Genomic DNA, 17,367 nt, shown 5'->3' on the forward strand with positions numbered 1-17,367 from the left:
GTTGGTGTTGAGGTTTGATGTTGAGGGTTGGTGTTGAGGGTTGGTGTTGAGGTTTGATGTTGAGGGATGGTGTTGAGGGTTGATGTTGAGGGTTGGTGTTGAGGGTTGGTGTTGAGGGTTGGTGTTGAGGGTTGGTGTTGAGGTTTGATGTTGAGGGTTGGTGTTGAGGTTTGGTGTTGAGGGTTGGTGTTGAGGTTTGATGTTGAGGGTTGGTGTTGAGGGTTGGTGTTGAGGGTTGGGGTTGAGGGGAGGGGTTGAGGGTTGGTGTTGAGGTTTGATGTTGAGGGATGGTGTTGGGGGGAGGGACCGCCAATGCTTTGGTTTCTAAGTTCCTACTCCTGACGTCCGCTATCTCTCTCTTTCTGTGGAAGATACGCAGATCTCAGATGTCTAAATGTCTGGTTGTCAGGGGCAATGGTGTTGATCAGTTCAGCTTCTGGTGATTCCAGCGGTTTCTCACAACACCCGACAGATGTTTAGCACAGAGTCCTTTCACCAGGACAATGATGTTTGGTTTGCTGAGTGTGGAAACCTGAACATGTGTCCATTCTGTGGTGTCAGCATTGGCCGGGAAGAGTTAACGCCGCCTGGCCTGGATGAGTTGGCGGACATCCCCTGGGCAGAGGGTTGACATTAACAAGCTCTGGCTGATCTGGGTAGAATAAACCGGCTGCTAGAACAAATCAGTGAGCAGGTGGGCAAGGATTGTAGTATAAGAAGATAACTGCAGATGCTGGTACAAATAGTTGGACTGAAATATTTACACAGGTAAGCACTTTGTCCAAGGACGTACACGCCACTGGAGATAAATGGGTCTACTGTGGATAGGGTGAGCAGTTTTAAATACTTGGGAGTCCGCATCACAGAGGATCTGACGTGGGCAACGCACATTGCCGCACTGGTGGGTAAGGCTAAGCAGCGCCTTTATCACCTTAGACAACTGAGGAAATTCAGAGTGTCTCTGAGGATCCTTCATTGCTTCTACTCTGGGGCTGTAGAGAGCATCCTGTCCGGCAACATCACAGTCTGGTTTGGGAACAGCTCTGCCCAGGACAGGATGGCCCTGCAGAGAGTAGAGCGTTCGGCAGAACACACCATGGGAACTACACTCGTCCCCCTGCAGGACCTATACATCAGGAGGTGCAGATCCAGAGCAAGCAAGATCATGAGGGACCCCTGCCACCCCAGTAACGGACTGTTCCAGATGCTACGGTCAGGCAAACGCCTCCGCTGTCACGCTGTGAAAACGGAGAGGATGAGACGGAGTTTCTTCCCACAGGCCATCAGGACTGTCAACTTTTATAACCCCAGAGACTAAATTTTTGTCGACACTAATAGTAACTTATTAACTTTATTTATATGCTGTAACTGTAATTCTTTTTGTGCACAACCCGCAGGCATTTACTCTGCAAATGGAAAGGCAGAAGGGAAAATCGGAAGTGTCGGTATTACAGTATAGCAAAGGGGATTACAGAGGCATGAGGCAGGAGCTGACCAAAATTGACTGGAAGGAGGCCCTAGCAGGGAAGACGGTAGAACAGCAATGGCAGGTATTCCTGGGAATAATGCAGAGGTTGCAGGATCAATTTATTCCAAAGAGGTGGAAAGACTCTAAGGGGAGTAAGAGACACCTGTGGCTGACAAGGGAAGTCAAGGACAGCATAAAAATTAAGGAGAGGAAGTATAACATGGCAAAGAAGAGTGGGAAGACAGAGGATTGGGACTCTTTTAAAGAGCAACAAAAGTTAACTAAAAAGGCAATACGGGGAGAAAAGATGAGGTACGAGGGTAAACTAGCCAATAATATAAAGGAGGATAGCAAAAGTTTTTTTAGGTACGTGAAGAGGAAAAAAATAGTCAAGGCAAATGTGGGTCCCTTGAAGACAGAAGCAGGGGAATTTATTATGGGGAACAAAGAAATGGCAGACGAGTTAAACCGTTACTTTGGATCTGTCTTCACTGAGGAAGATACACACAATCTCCCAAATGTTCTAGGGGCCGGAGAACCTAGGGTGATGGAGGAACTGAAGGAAATCCACATTAGGCAGGAAATGGTTTTGGGTAGACTGATGGGACTGAAGGCTGATAAATCCCCAGGGCCTGATGGTCTGCATCCTAGGGTACTTAAGGAGGTGGCTCTAGAAATAGTGGAAGCATTGGAGATCATTTTTCAATGTTCTATAGATTCAGGATCAGTTCCTGTGGATTGGAGGATAGCAAATGTTATCCCACTTTTTAAGAAAGGAGGGAGAGAGAAAACGGGTAATTATAGACCAGTTAGTCTGACATCAGTGGTGGGGAAGATGCTGGAGTCAATTATAAAAGACGAAATTGCTGAGCATTTGGATAGCAGTAACGGGATCATTCCGAGTCAGCATGGATTTACGAAGGGGAAATCATGCTTGACAAATCTACTGGAATTTTTTGAGGATGTAACTAGGAAAATTGACAGGGGAGAGTCAGTGGATGTGGTGTACCTCGACTTTCAGAAAGCCTTCGACAAGGTCCCACATAGGAGATTAGTGGGCAAAATTAGGGCACATGGTATTGGGGGTAGGGTACTGACATGGATAGAAAATTGGTTGACAGACAGAAAGCAAAGAGTGGGGATAAATGGGTCCCTTTCGGAATGGCAGGCAGTGACCAGTGGGGTACCGCAAGGTTCGGTGCTGGGACCCCAGCTATTTACGATATACATTAATGACTTAGACGAAGGGATTAAAAGTACCATTAGCAAATTTGCAGATGATACTAAGCTGGGGGGTAGTGTGAATTGTGAGGAAGATGCAATAAGGCTGCAGGGTGACTTGGACAGGTTGTGTGAGTGGGCGGATACATGGCAGATGCAGTTTAATGTAGATAAGTGTGAGGTTATTCACTTTGGAAGTAAGAATAGAAAGGCAGATTATTATCTGAATGGTGTCAAGTTAGGAGGAGGGGAAGTTCAACGAGATCTGGGTGTCCTAGTGCATCAGTCACTGAAAGGAAGCATGCAGGTACAGCAGGCAGTGAAGAAAGCCAATGGAATGTTGGCCTTCGTAACAAGAGTAGTTGAGTATAGGAGCAAAGAGGTCCTTCTACAGTTGTACCGGGCCCTGGTGAGACCGCACCTGGAGTACTGTGTGCAGTTTTGGTCTCTAAATTTGAGGAAGGATATTCTTGCTATGGAGGGCGTGCAGCGTAGGTTCACTAGGTTAATTCCCGGAATGGCGGGACTGTCGTATGTTGAAAGGCTGGAGCGATTGGGCTTGTATACACTGGAATTTAGAAGGATGAGGGGGGATCTTATTGAAACATATAAGATAATTAGGGGATTGGACACATTAGAGGCAGGAAACATGTTCCCAATGTTGGGGGAGTCCAGAACAAGGGGCCACAGTTTAAGAATAAGGGGTAGGCCATTTAGAACGGAGATGAGGAAGAACTTTTTCAGTCAGAGAGTGGTGAAGGTGTGGAATTCTCTGCCTCAGAAGGCAGTGGAGGCCAGTTCGTTGGATGCTTTCAAGAGAGAGCTGGATAGAGCTCTTAAGGATAGCGGAGTGAGGGGGTATGGGGAGAAGGCAGGAACGGGGTACTGATTGAGAGTGATCAGCCATGATCGCATTGAATGGCGGTGCTGGCTCGAAGGGCTGAATGGCCTACTCCTGCACCTATTGTCTATTGTCTATTGCCACTTTCATTTCACTGCACATCGTGTATGTGTATGTGACAAATAAATAAATTTGACTTTTGATTTGACTTTGTCTGTCTCAACAACCTTACTCTTGCTCGGACACATTCAGGTATCTGAATCTGAAAGCTGCACAAATAAAAATATATTTGTCAAATACCAACAAACCTCGTCACGACCGCAAATGGTATGAACATGTCCCTACCCTGAGGGCACATTGAGTGGTCCAATCCCAGTGTAAGATTTGGTTATGAGATGGGGGGGAGGGAAGTGGGGGGGGATTTGTGTGGTGGAGGGGCGTGGGGGTAGGGGAGTGGGGGGGTGGTTGTTGGGGGGATTTGTGTGGTGGAGGGGCGTGGGGGGGTGGTTGTTGGGGGGATTTGTGTGGTGGAGGGGCATGGGGGTAGGGGAGTAGGGAGGATTTGTGTGGTGGGGGTAGTGGAATGGGGGGGTGGGGGTGGGAGTGGGGAGGAGGGTTAGGTGGCAACAGGTACCAGAGTCTCTCACCACGCAGGTAATGGTTACCACGCATTTCACCAAAACCTGGTGAATTCAGCAGGCCCCTGCGTTGAGGTGAGGTGTTGAGGTGAGGGGTTAGGGGTTAATGTTGAGAGGAGGGGTTGAGGGATGGTGTTGAGGGTTGGTCTCTCTCTCTCTCTCTCTCTCTCTCTCTCTCTCTCTCTCTCTCTCTCTCTCTCTCCCTCCCCCCCTCTCCCCCTCTCTCTCTCTCTCTCCCCCTCTCTCTCTCTCTCTCTCTCCCCCCCTCCCCCTCCGTGGGCTGAAAACAACCAAATTCCTCACTCTCTCTCTCTCTCTATCTATCTCTATCTCTTCCACCATCTACAGCCTCATGTGTCTCCTCCAGGCTTCACGCCCGGTGCATTGATAGATCTAGGAACTGGCCCGATCTGAATTTCATGTCCTCCCTCAGTGGGGCGTGCCTCTGTACAGCTGCTGAAGTTCTGCAGGACGATGTGAGTCGTACAAAAGTGTGAATGAGATCATTACCGAGCAGTTCCAGTTGGATCTTTCTGAGAGCAGGATGCGAGCCGTGTACAGCTACCTTCTGTTGGGTAATGATCTTATTTTCTTATACTACTTGTTGCTCCACTGCGATTTCTCTTCGAGGTATGTCCACTTTGAAGAAGTTCTCCTCCTCTTCTCTCCTGAGATGCTGCCCGACCGGCTGAGTTACTCCAGCATTTTGTGAATACCTTCTGTTGGGTATGTGAAGTGATATTGATCTCTGAACCATTACTCCGTGTAACCCGCCGTCTCACCATTTTGATACAGTTAAACTCTATCTTTTTCTGTAAGAATTACTCATGGTCTTCTCATATTTACGATTTCCTTCCTTTATCCACATAGGAAAGGATCCCTTCACTTACCTCTTAAATAATGTTCAGACCGGATAATTAGACTTCTGGCAAACACAAGTGTTGGAGGAACTCAGCAGATCGGGAAGCATCTGTGGAGGGAATGAACAGGACGGGACCTTTCCCATTGGGATCTTCCTTTACATTTTTATTTGACTCTCCCCAGCGTGACGTGGTTGTTATTGCAACTCTCTTTCTCTGCCCAACCACATTATCTACATCTATCTTTGATTTAATCTTTGTTTATCGCGGTACCTGTTCCTCCCTCTCTGCCCCGTCTCAGGGTAACTCTGCCCCGTCTCAGGGTAACACTGCCCCGTCTCAGGGTAACACTGCCCCGTCTCAGGGTAACACTGCCCCGTCTCAGGGTAACACTGCCCCGTCTCAGGGTAACTCTGCCCCGTCTCAGAGTAACTCTGCACTGTCTCAGGGTAACTCTGCCCCGTCTCAGGGTAACACTGCCCCGTCGCAGGGTAACTCTGCCCCGTCTCAGGGTAACTCTGCACCGTCTCAGGGTAACTCTGCCCCGTCTCAGGGTAACTCTGCCCCGTCTCAGAGTAACTCTGCCCCGTCTCAGGGTAACTCTGCCCTGTCTCAGGGTAACTCTGCCCAGTCTCAGAGTCTCCAAGAAGCCCACAACTTGCTGGCTGTTGTAGAGGTCAGCGCACGGTGAAACTGTTCTCCCTGCAATGTTGCAAGACAGAAAGAGATCGTCTTGAACTGTGAAAGCTCATTCATGAATACAAGACCATTGTAGACCCAATAGTTCGTGGGACAAGCGGGTACATGATGCAGTCCTCAGGCAGTGTGTGGGTGGAACTTCTTAAACGAAAAGTTTGTAAAGGTGCGCGCTGCACCCGAAGACCATTCGTGCCACATGTTCCGCTGCTGTCGCCGAAGATAGACACAAAAAGGTGGAGTAACTCAGCGGACCAGACAACATCTCTGGAGAGAAGGAATGGGTGACGTTTCGGGTCGAAACTCTTCAGACTGAGTCAGGGACTTGCTTTTGCCGACTCTGCATGAACATTATAGCTGTTCAAAACAACGAGAGGCATAGATAGGGGAGACAATCACAACCTTTTCCCCAAGGTGGAATGCCAAAGCCTAGAGGGCATAGCTTTAAGGTCTGATCTCCCGGTTGCTAAACACTTTAACTCTCCTTCCCATTCACAAATTGGAGGAACAGCATCTCATATTTTGCTTGGGCAGCTTACAGCCCAGTGGTGTGAATATCGATATCTAGTAACCCTGACATTCCCTCTCTCTCCATCCCTTCCTCACCAAGGTCGCACCGGCTTCTCGTTTTTCACCCAACAAACAGTGGCCTGTTTCCTTTATTATCATTAGTTTTTTTGCGTATTTCATTCATTGTTCTTTATCTCTCTACATCATGGTCTATAATCTCTCATTTCCCTTATCCCTGACCCTAGCCAGTCTGAAGAAGGGTCTCCACTCAAAACGTCACCCATTCCTTCTCTCCGGAGTTGCTGCCTGTCCCGCTCAGTTACTCCAGCTATTTGTGTCTATCACAGCTTTAAGGAGAGTGGGCAAGAGTTTATAGAGAAGTTTAAAGAATATGCGCGGGGCAAGTTGTTTAACAGTGTGTTGTGTGTCTGGGACGTTGCTGCCAGGGCTGGTGTTGGAGGCAGATGCAATTGTGGTGTTTAAGAGGTTTGCAGATAGGCACATGGTTATCAGGGAATACAGGGATATGCATCGTGCAGACATGGTCTATGTTCTATGACCATGGGAAACGGCTTCAGCAAGTTTGATCCCAATTCACGAAAATGCCTGCAGATTTGATCATTCAAATGCAATCATCTGTATATTATAGACAATAGGTGCAGTAGTAATGGTGAGAGTGCAGAAAAGGTTAACCAGGATGTTGTACGAGAAAGGTCGCGACCCAAAACGTTGCCTCTCCATTTCCTCCCACGGAGGATGCCTGAGTCAGGCTTTTTCCACAAAGCCGTGGAATATAGAACTAAAGGCTTTGATTTAAGGTGAGAGGGGAGAAATTAAATCTGTCTGGACAAGTGGTTGGATAGGAGGGATGTAGAGGGATAGAGGGCTCCATGCAGGTAATGGAGATCAATGTAGATGGGCATCATGGTCAGTGTGACCGTGGGGGAGGGGGGTGTAAAGAGGGCCCTGTTCTCTGCTGGTTCCCAGTACTTTGCTCTGCGGTTCGACAAAACTTTTCTTTTATTCCATTGTTTAAGGAGGATGAATGGATCTTTCAAATTCACCCATTTCCCAGTTCTCACAAAATCAGCACCCGTTTCCGCGCTGTGTCTCTAAACTAAACATTCTTCCCGTGTCTGTTCTCATGGTCACTGGGTTCTGTCTGCCTGAGTCACGATGCGCTGATAATCGTCCTAAGATAGGTGGAGTAGTTGATAGTGAGGTAGATTTTCAAAGTCTACAGAGAGACTTGGGCCTTTTGGAAGGGTGGGCTGAAAGATGGCAGATGGAGTTTAATGCTGATAAGTGTGAGGTGCTGCATTTTGGTAGGACAAATCAAAATAGGACGTACAGGGTAAATGGTAGGGAATTGAGGAATGCAGTGGAACAGAGGGATCTGGGAATAACTGTGCATTGTTCCCTGAAGGTGGAATCTCATGTGGATAGGGTGGTGAAGAAGGCGTTTGGTATGCTTGCCTTTATAAATCAGAGCATCGAGTATAGAAGTTGGGATGTAATGTTGAAATTGTACAGGGCATTGGTGAGGCCAAATCTGGAGTATGGTGTGCAGTTCTGGTCGCCAAATTATAGGAAGGATGTCGACAAAATGGAGAGGGTACAGAGGAGATTTACTAGAATGTTGCCTGGGTTTCAGCACTTAGGCTACAGAGAGAGGTTGAACAGGTTGGGTCTTTATTCTTTGGAGCGTAGAAGGTTGAGGGGGGACTTGATAGAGGTTTTTTAAATTTTGAGAGGGACGGACAGAGTTGACGTGGGTAGGCTTTTCCCTTTGAGAGTGGGGAAGATTCCAACAAGGGGACATAGCTTCAGAATTGAGGGACAAAGGTTTAGGGGTAACATAAGGGGGAACTTCTTTACTCAGAGGGTTGTGGCTGTATGGAATGGGCTTCCGGTGGAAGTGGTGGAGGCTGGCTCGATTTTATTATTTAAGAGTAAATTGGATAGGTATATGGATAGGAGGGGATTGGAGGGTTATGGTCTGAGTGCAGGTAGATGAGACTAGGTCAGGGAGAATGGTCGGCGTGGACTGGTAGGGCCGGACAGGCCTGTTTCCATGCTGTAGTTGTTATATGTTATATGTTATATGTTACTCCAACTCATCTCGGCTCTGTAGCTTACACTCAGTGCAGAGACCATGCCCAGCCAGTGTGCCTTCTAAAATGTCAATAGAAAATGATTCCCTAGGAGAGGCTTGTGGTGTGATTTTACAATGGTCCCCATGTGGGAAGTGCCAATGTAAAGATGTTAACAGCGTCTGAATCCAGAAGGCCAGAGTTCCATAAAGTTCCAGTCACAATGTCCACTGAACATACTCGGGTCTGACCGGCCCTTCTGTGGGTCTTGCTCATTGACTTTAGTATCCCCACAGGTCATCACAGACATGGTTACTAAAGTGTCGAATACATAATTCAAAGTGCTGGAGTAACTCAGTGGGTCAGGCAGCATCTGTGGAGGGATTGGACAGATGACATTTTAGGTCGGGACCTTTCAAACCGACGGAGTAGTGGGGAGAATGTTGAAAAAGATGGATGGGTGATGTGGATATATGTGGGGGTGGGGTGATTGGCAGATGAGTGGAGCAAATGATAAAGGTTAGAGATGAAAAGCAGACAAAAAGTCTGTCAGATAAGAAGAGAGCAGGATTGAAGGGGGGAATGAGACGGGCGGGGTGAAAGATGGAATGAAATGGCAATGGGATAGTCATGGATGGGAGACGAGTCTTGAAAGGAGGGGGAGGAGCAGAGTGAGTGGTCGGGTGAGAGATAATGGGACAAATAGGCACGCAACAGAGCCGAGAGGGAGAACAGGACAGAGAGAGATGGTAAGGAGATATTACTTAAAATTGGGCAATTCAATGAAGATGCCGATGGGTTGTAAGCTACCCATGTGGAATATGCTCCTTGTCAAGTGGACTGATATGCCAAGTTCACAGGACAAAAGCTGAGAACTGATGCGATACGATACAACTTTATTTATCCCGGGGGGGGGGGGAATTGGTCAGCCAACAGTCCTGAAACACAACAAGATGCATGAAAGATGCAATTAAAGTGACGAGTGGAAAGTCTACTGACTTTTCCCTTCCTCCCTTCCCTGGGCCCCAGAGGTCACAGCTCCAGTTCCCTTCCTCCCTTCCCTGGGCCCCAGAGGTCACAGCTCCAGTTCCCCTATTTACACCCTTCCCCCCTCTGCCTCAGCTTCAGCTTGTGTGAAACTGCTTTTCTTCAGCTGTGCTTGTTTGTTCACACTTCTGTTAACCCTTTCCCGACCACCTTGACCTTTCCTGCTTTCTCCCCAATACGACACAGTCTGAAGAAGGGACCCAGCCCGAAATGTTGTCTGACCATTCTCATCAAAGGTGCTTCCTGATCCATTGAGTTCCTCCAGCATTTTGTGTTTTGTACAAACTAATTGTTTCTACTTGTGTTTAATTGTCATATGGAACGGATGTCAAGTCAAGTCAATTTTATTTGTATAGCACATTTAAAAACAACCCACGCTGACCAAAGTGCTGTACATCCCACCAGCCTCCAACACACCATTCTCCCACATTTCCATCACTTCCAGCGTGATCCCACCACCAGTCACATCTTCCCATTCCCACCCGCTTCGCCTTCCAGAAAGACCACTCCCTCAACAGCTTCTTGCAACACCTGTCCCTATGACTCTTCCCTCACCTCCATCCAAGGACCCCAGCTGATCTTCCAGGTGAGACAGGTTGACTTGCACTTCCTCTGTTCCCGATGTGACCTCCTGCACATTGGCGATACCACCATAGACTCAGTGATTGTTTCAGCAAACTTGCGCTCGCTCTGCCAAGGCTACTGGATCTCCCAGTTGCTAACCATTTTAACTCCTCTTCCCATTACGACATTTCTATCCTCGACCTCATGCTTCTGGATCAGGAAGATTACAGATCCTCTCCATTTGCCTGGGTGAATGCAACCCCTAGAACTCTCACCAATCTGGCAGCCACAAAACTGTCAGACACTGACCAAGTCCAATAATGTAGGCTTGATATTCCTCAACTTGGCCTTCGATGGTATCACTATTACTATCTTCTCTGCACCTTTTCCAGGCAAATGGCATCTTTCTCAATAGCAGGGTGACCACAACGAAAAACAGTACTACAATATGTCCAGGGCCTCCTCCATTACAAGAGTGGGGCCACATACATACTGGAGGAACAGCACTGCATATTTGTCACTGCTAAGTTACTCCATCACTTTGTGTCTTTTTTGAGATTAGTTGTTGCCAGAGGAAGTTAGAGAAGCAATGACTCCCAATAGATATTTGGACAGCTATTTGGCTATAGTGGGTTTAAGGTTAAAGTGTGGCCTCTGGTAAAGCTGCTTCCTCACAGCACCAGATAGTCTGTGTGCGTTTCCTGCAGGTGCTCTGGTATCCACCCACATCCCAAAGATGTGTGGGTTTGTAGGTTAACTGCTTTAAATTGCCCCTAACATGTAGCGAGCGGATGAGAAACTGGTAAAACATAGAACATGTGTGAACAGGTGATCAATGAAAGGCATGGGCTGTTGGGCCGAATGGCCTGTTTCCATGCTGTATCACTAAACTAAATGCGTTTGGCCCAAGTGCAGGCAAATGAGAATAACCTCGTCTGCAAACTTGGTCGGATGTACATGATGGGCCAAAGGGCTTGTTTCCATGCACAGTAGGTAATCACGTCATATGCCAGAGAAATGGGCCCTTCGGCCCAACTTGCTCATGCCGACCAAGATGCCCCAAGATTGCACTCGTCCCACCTCCCTACATTTGGTCCCTTTCCCTCCAAACTCGTCCTATCCATGTGGATGTCCAAATATTTTTTCAATGTTGTTATATTAATTGTTTCAACAACCTCTTTTGGCAGGTCATTCCATAGACACACCATTCTCAGTGTCCCTCATGTTGCTATTAAATCTTTCCCCTCTCACTTTAAACCTATGTCTATGAAGCCATGAAACAATAATGAACTCTAGTTCTTCATTCCCCTACTCTGGGTAAAAGTATGCGTTCACCCGATCTATTCCCTTCATGACTTTATACACCTCTACAAGATCACCCCTCAGATCAAGGAATAAAGTCCTAGCCTGCCTAACCGCTCCCTAAAGCTCAAATCATGGTAACATCCTTGTAAAACTTCTTTGCACTTTCCAGCTTAACATCCTCCCTATAGCAGGGTGACCAAAACTGAACAGAATACTCCATTTGCAGCCTCACCAACATCTTGTATCACTGTAACATAACATCCTAATGTATAGGGTTTTGACTCTCTGTATGCGTTATTCAAGATCACCATATCCTAAGGTTCTTCCAGTCACTTTAGTAGAGCAGGAATCCCAGCAGCCAGTTTGTCCATAGCAGGCATCAGTGCAGGAGTGGGCAGATCATCTGTCTGAGCAGACTTGGTTGAGGATAATAATTGACCAGAAGGTGGACCCAAAATGCTGGAGTAACTGGGGTGATGTTTCGGGTCCAGACCCTTCTTCAGCCTGACATCAATCTGAAGAAGGGTCTCGACCCAAAACATCACCAATTCCTTCTCTCCAGAGATGCTGCCTGTCCCGCTGAGTTACTCCAGCATTTTGTGTCTACCTTCGATTTAAACCAGCATCTGCAGTTCTTTCTCACACAAATTATTGACCAGAACTTCATCCTGTGAGAATCCAGCATCTTTTTGAAATCTGATTCCGGGCTTTGGCCTCAGAGCAGGGTGGTATCCCTGTCATTGTTGTACTGCGCTGGCATGGTTTATGTTTATATCTCTGGACAAAACCTTCAATCCATACATTTCTACGGCAGCAGTGTTAATATTGCGATGGTGGTAATATTGCGACCTCGTTAACATCAGAGTTGACTGGACAGAGACACAAGAGGGTGGCAGGAAATGCAGGTACCAGGGACTTTACCCATCTTTACCAAATGGGGGGTAGTTCCATCAGCATGTATGGGTGGTATGGCATGGGCTGGGTACAAAATAGCATTTCCTCCACTCTGTCCCATAAATACTGCTCCATCAAGCAATCCCCACGCAAAACCAACTCTGGTAGTAAATATGATTTTGATTAAAAATCTTGAATAGTACGGGTGTCAGAGGTTATGGGGAGAAGGCAGGCGAAATGGGTTTTGGAGGGAGAGATAGATCAACCATGATTGAATGGTGGAGTAGACTTGATGGGCCAAATGGCCTCATTCTACTCCTATTCCTTATGACCTTATGATTGTGAATAATTGGTACAATTAAAGACACATTCAATGCAGAAACAATAATAATAGGGATTGGATTAAGGATGACTGAGAACTTAATATATGAACCGAATAGACATCTGCCAAGAATGTATTCACATTCTATCAGTCTGTACTTGTTCTGAACCTTGATCTCCTTTAAAAAAAACTAATTTAAAATATAAACAGGATCTAATTACCCAAAAGAACCAACATGATCTCAATGTCGGCTGATAAGGTTTTTGTTCTGCACTTCATGGAAATTATATTTGCAATCTCCTGCATCAAACGCTGTCCACCTATATATAACCTGGTCCTCCTCTTGTTCAATTCTGGTCTCCATCTGATCCCTTTGCTTGATGGTGTTACAGGGATATTTTTGGATATTAGAGGCCAACCACAGCCATAACAAGCACAATTTCTCAGAGAACATAACCAACTGTGTTCTCAAACCCCCATTCATCTCCACGCAAATGACCAATCTCAGCTCTGGTGCCACAAATCCTTAACCAACCCTCAATCACAGGTAACAGCTTTCCCCTCTCCATTCCATCAACTGTGCATTTGAACAATGTTTTTGAATCTCCCCGTAATGAGCTTTGCAGTACAACTTCTGTATCCACAAAACAAATTCCCCATCCTTTGTACACAGTCTCTACACTCACCTCGACCTTGCCATCCTCTGTAAAAGCAATAGAAGTCAGACATAGGTGACCCTCTGTATAAAGAGAATCCTCCTCATACAGCTCTGGTGCTTTAATGAGCCTCACTAAGACATTCAGTTACTGCGGGGAATATGAATCGGAGCAGAAGGCACTTCATTATATCTAGTCATCACCCAGAGGGTGGTGGCTCAAAATGAGCTGCCGGAGCAGGTAGTTTTGGCAGATACAATAACAGGAACACTTGGACAGGAACATGGATAGGAAAGATTTAAAGGGATATTGGCCAAATATGGGCCTAGCTTGGATGAAGTATCTTGGTCGACATGAATGAATTGAGTTGAAGTGCTCATTGCTCAGCTCTATAACTCGATGACTGGTTTGTCCAAACAACTGAATTGGTGCCGGGCTATTGGAGAGGCAGATTTACGTCACCCACATCAGTGTGAACCAAGTCTGGGCAGATGAAGGAAAACACACAAAATTCTCTTCCAAAGCAAACCTGGATTAGTGACAGGAAGGAAGCATCATTATTCTTCATCTCAGTCTATTCATCCCCAATGTAATGTTGAGAAGTTATTCACATCTCAAGAACCTAAAGTATATATTTGATAGTGTAAACTTTACTCAAAGCAAATCAGCATTAGGAGTTTAGAGAATAAAATTATAAAAGGACTGGACAAACTGGATGCAGGAAAAATGTTCCCAATGTTGGGGGAGTCTGGAACCAGGAGCCACAGTCTAAGAATAAAGGGGAGGCCATTTAATACTGAGGTGAGAAAAAACTTTTTCACCCAGAGAGTTGCGAATTTGTGGAATTCTCTGCCACAGAAGGCAGTGGAGGCCAATTCACTGGATGAATTTAAAAGAGAGTTAGATAGAGCTCATGGGGCTAGCGGAATCAAGGGGTACGGGGAGAAGGCATGCATGGGTTACTGATTGTGGATGATCAGACATGATCACAATGAATGGCTCGAAGGGCCAAATGGCCTCCTCCTGCACCTTTAAAAAAAAACAAAGTAAGTAAATAAATAGGTGAGGAGATCAGATTTAAGAAAGTCACTCTGGAATTGAGCTGCTGGATTTCTGTTTGGACCAAGACTGTGAGATCTGGAGTAAGTGATTGTTGATTGTAAGATACAGCATGGAAACAGGCCCTTTGGCCCACCGAGTCCACACTAATCATCTGTTCACACTGGTTCTATGTTAGCGCACTTTCACATTCACACCTTACACATTAAGGGTTAATTTACAGAGACCAATTATCGCAAACCTGCAGGTCATTGGGATAATGAAGGGAGCCTACGTGGTAATATGGAGAACATGCAAACTACACACAGGCAGTGCTTGATGTAAGGGTCAAACCTTGCTCTCTGGCATTGTGACACAGCAACTCTACCAAACACACCATTTTGCTGCACTAGAGTAAAGACTTCACAAAACCCAAACTGGATGCTCTGATTTCTTCCCACATCCCAAAGATATGTGTTTGTAAGTTAATGGCCGACTGTATATCACCCTGAATGTTTGGTGAATGATGGAATCTGTGGAGAGGTGGTCAGAATATGGGGAGAATTAAAATAAAAGGGATTAATTTTGTATTAGTGGTTGATGGTTAGTGGACTCTTGTTATTTTGTTCTACACTGAACCAGACTTGTATCTGCAATGCTCCCAGTGAGGTGTTATTGCTTCTGTACTGCAAGTTGTCTGAGGGACATGGTGGCAGCTCTCAAAGCACAAGTGAGCTTGGCCATCTGAGCCTCCAGCTGATGGACTATACTGCCCCCTGGTGGGTAGAGTTTAGTTTATTGTCACATGTACAGATACATGATAAAGGAAATAATGTTTAGTGCTTGATAAAATCCGATTAATGATAACCCGAGGGTCTTCAATGAGCCAGATGGTATCTCAGGATCGCTCTCCAGTTGTTCCAACTGTTTTAGGTTTTAGTTTCTTGATAACAGCTGAGAAGAAACAGTTCCAGACAGTTTACCCCATCCAACACAAACAGGGCAACAGTTCTTGTTGGAACAGAAGAGTTTCATGGAGACACATGAAAGTGCAGTTACTGCAACCTTCAACACAACACTGTTTTGGAGGAACTCAAGGGGTCATCGCAGCATCTGTAGGGGGATGGACAGGCGATGGTTTGGGGCAGGGCGCGTCTTCTATTGATAGAGTTGCACAGCACAGAACAGGCCCTTCAGCTCAACTCGTCCATGTCGGCCAAGGTGACCCATCTAAGCTAGTCCTATTTGCCCACCTTTGGCCCATATTCCTCCCAACCTTTGCTATCCATGTACCGATGCTCTTTCTATTCTGTTACTTAATTGCACATGCAATAAAAGCCAACAGACATTAGCCTTCATAACTGCTTACCTACTATACCTAAATGATAGCTCTCAGTGACTTATGCAAGCAGTTTAGTTTGAGTTTAGTTTATTGTCAGGTGTACTGAGGTACAGTGAAAAGCTTTTTGGTGCGTGCCAACCAATCAGCACAAAGACTATATATGATTACAATCAAGCTGTCCACTGTGTACAGATACAGAATAAAGGGAATAATGTGTAGTACAAGACCAAGTCCAGTCAAGGCCGATTAAAGGTCATCTCAACATCTCCAATGAGCTAGATGGCAGCTCAGTTGGTGTCCAGTTGGTGATAGGATGGTTCAGTTGTCTTCTACAGCTGGGAATAAACTGACCCTGAATCTGGAGGTATGTGTTTTCACATTTATGTACTAATATCTGATGGGAGGGAGGAGAAGAGGGAATGTCTAGGGTGAGACTCGTCCTTGATTATGTTGATGGCCTTGCAGAGGCAACATGGAGGTGTAGATGGAGACAGTGGGAGGGAGGTCGGATTGTTTGATGGTCTGGACTATGTCCACAATTCTCCGTAATTTCTTGCTGTCATGGGTGGAGCTGTTCCCAAACCATGATGTGCCATCCCAATAAAATGCTTTTTACAGCACATCTGTAAAGGTTGGTGAGAGTTGTTGGGGGTATGTTGAACTTCCTAAGCCTCCTAAGGAAGAGGAGGTGTTGGAGTGCTTTCTTGGCCATTGCTTTGCTATGGCTACTCCAAGACAGCTTGCTGATTTACTCCTTGCAACTTGAAATGTTATGAGCGGGCTGGTTGAGATTCCACACAAGCACAGTTACAGAACAGCACAGGTATCTAGCCCAATGTCAGTTGTTCAACTACTTACAGATTAGGTGAATATTCAACATGTAAATACCTGAGCCGACCTTGAGGACATGGTCGGCCAGACCAGGTGATCTCCCGGTGGCTCAGCACTTCAACTCCCCCTCCCACTCCCAGTCTGACCTTTCTGTCATGGGCCTCCTCCAGTGTCCATGAGGCCCAGCACTAATTGAAGGAACATCACCTCATATTTCCCTTGAGCAGCTTACACCACAGCGCTATGAACATTGACTTCTCTAACTTCAGACAGTTCCTCTGTCCCTCTCTTTCCCCTCCCCCTTCCCAGTTCTCCCACTGTCTTCCTGTCTCCAACTACATCCTATCTTTGTCCCCCTCCCCTGACATCAGTCTGAAGAAGGGTCTCGACCCATAACGTCACCCATTCCTTCTCTCCTGAGATGCTGCCTGACCCGCTGAGTTACTCCAGCATTATATGTCTACTTTATATTTAAAATATATATATATTTATACTGAAATGTCCTTTTCATTGGTTATGTTGTTTACAGTGCACTATGTTTATATATTATGTTGTGCTGCTGCAAGTAAGAATGTCATTGTTCTATCTGAGACATCTATATACTTAAACTCTTGTTTGTTTGTTTGTGATTGAACGACATCCAAAACGCTGCATGAAAGTGCGACAACGTTAGGCCCACCTTACTCACCGTCATCACTTTAGTGGTAAAGCAACTGGTTTTATTGAAATCGGAGATATGTTGTTTCAGTTATTCACATTTTAATGTTTTATAAAATCCCGCCCATGCTCAGTCGGGGGGCAGTCCTCACGTAAGATGGCCGCCAGACCAGCGCCTACACTTACATAAGATGGCCGCCAGACCTGCGCCTACACTTACATAAGATGGCCGCCAGACCAGCGCCTACACTTACATAAGATGGCCGCCGGGTGACTGCACATGCGCAGTTGGGGGGGGTCGCCATTTTGCGTTCAGCTCCCACTTCCCGCCAGACGCCCGATTCGTTCCGCGGCCCACGTGGGGGGAGTGTCACTGCCGCCGCC

At 46.4% G+C, this 17,367-nt stretch overlaps 1 protein-coding gene across 1 annotated transcript in view; it reads right to left on the reverse strand.

Annotated features, from left to right (window-relative positions):
- LOC144610556 (adhesion G protein-coupled receptor E5-like) overlaps positions 1-17,020 on the reverse strand; it is a 53,928-nt gene extending 36,908 nt beyond the window's left edge. The window contains exon 1 of the mRNA XM_078429362.1: positions 17,015-17,020. Within this exon, the coding sequence (XP_078285488.1) occupies positions 17,015-17,020 (6 nt within the window). The remainder of the gene's footprint in view (positions 1-17,014) is intronic.
- Between the last annotated feature and the right edge of the window lie 347 nt (positions 17,021-17,367).

Source organism: Rhinoraja longicauda, chromosome 37 (assembly GCF_053455715.1).
Source record: "Rhinoraja longicauda isolate Sanriku21f chromosome 37, sRhiLon1.1, whole genome shotgun sequence".
Lineage (NCBI taxonomy): Eukaryota > Metazoa > Chordata > Chondrichthyes > Rajiformes > Arhynchobatidae > Rhinoraja > Rhinoraja longicauda.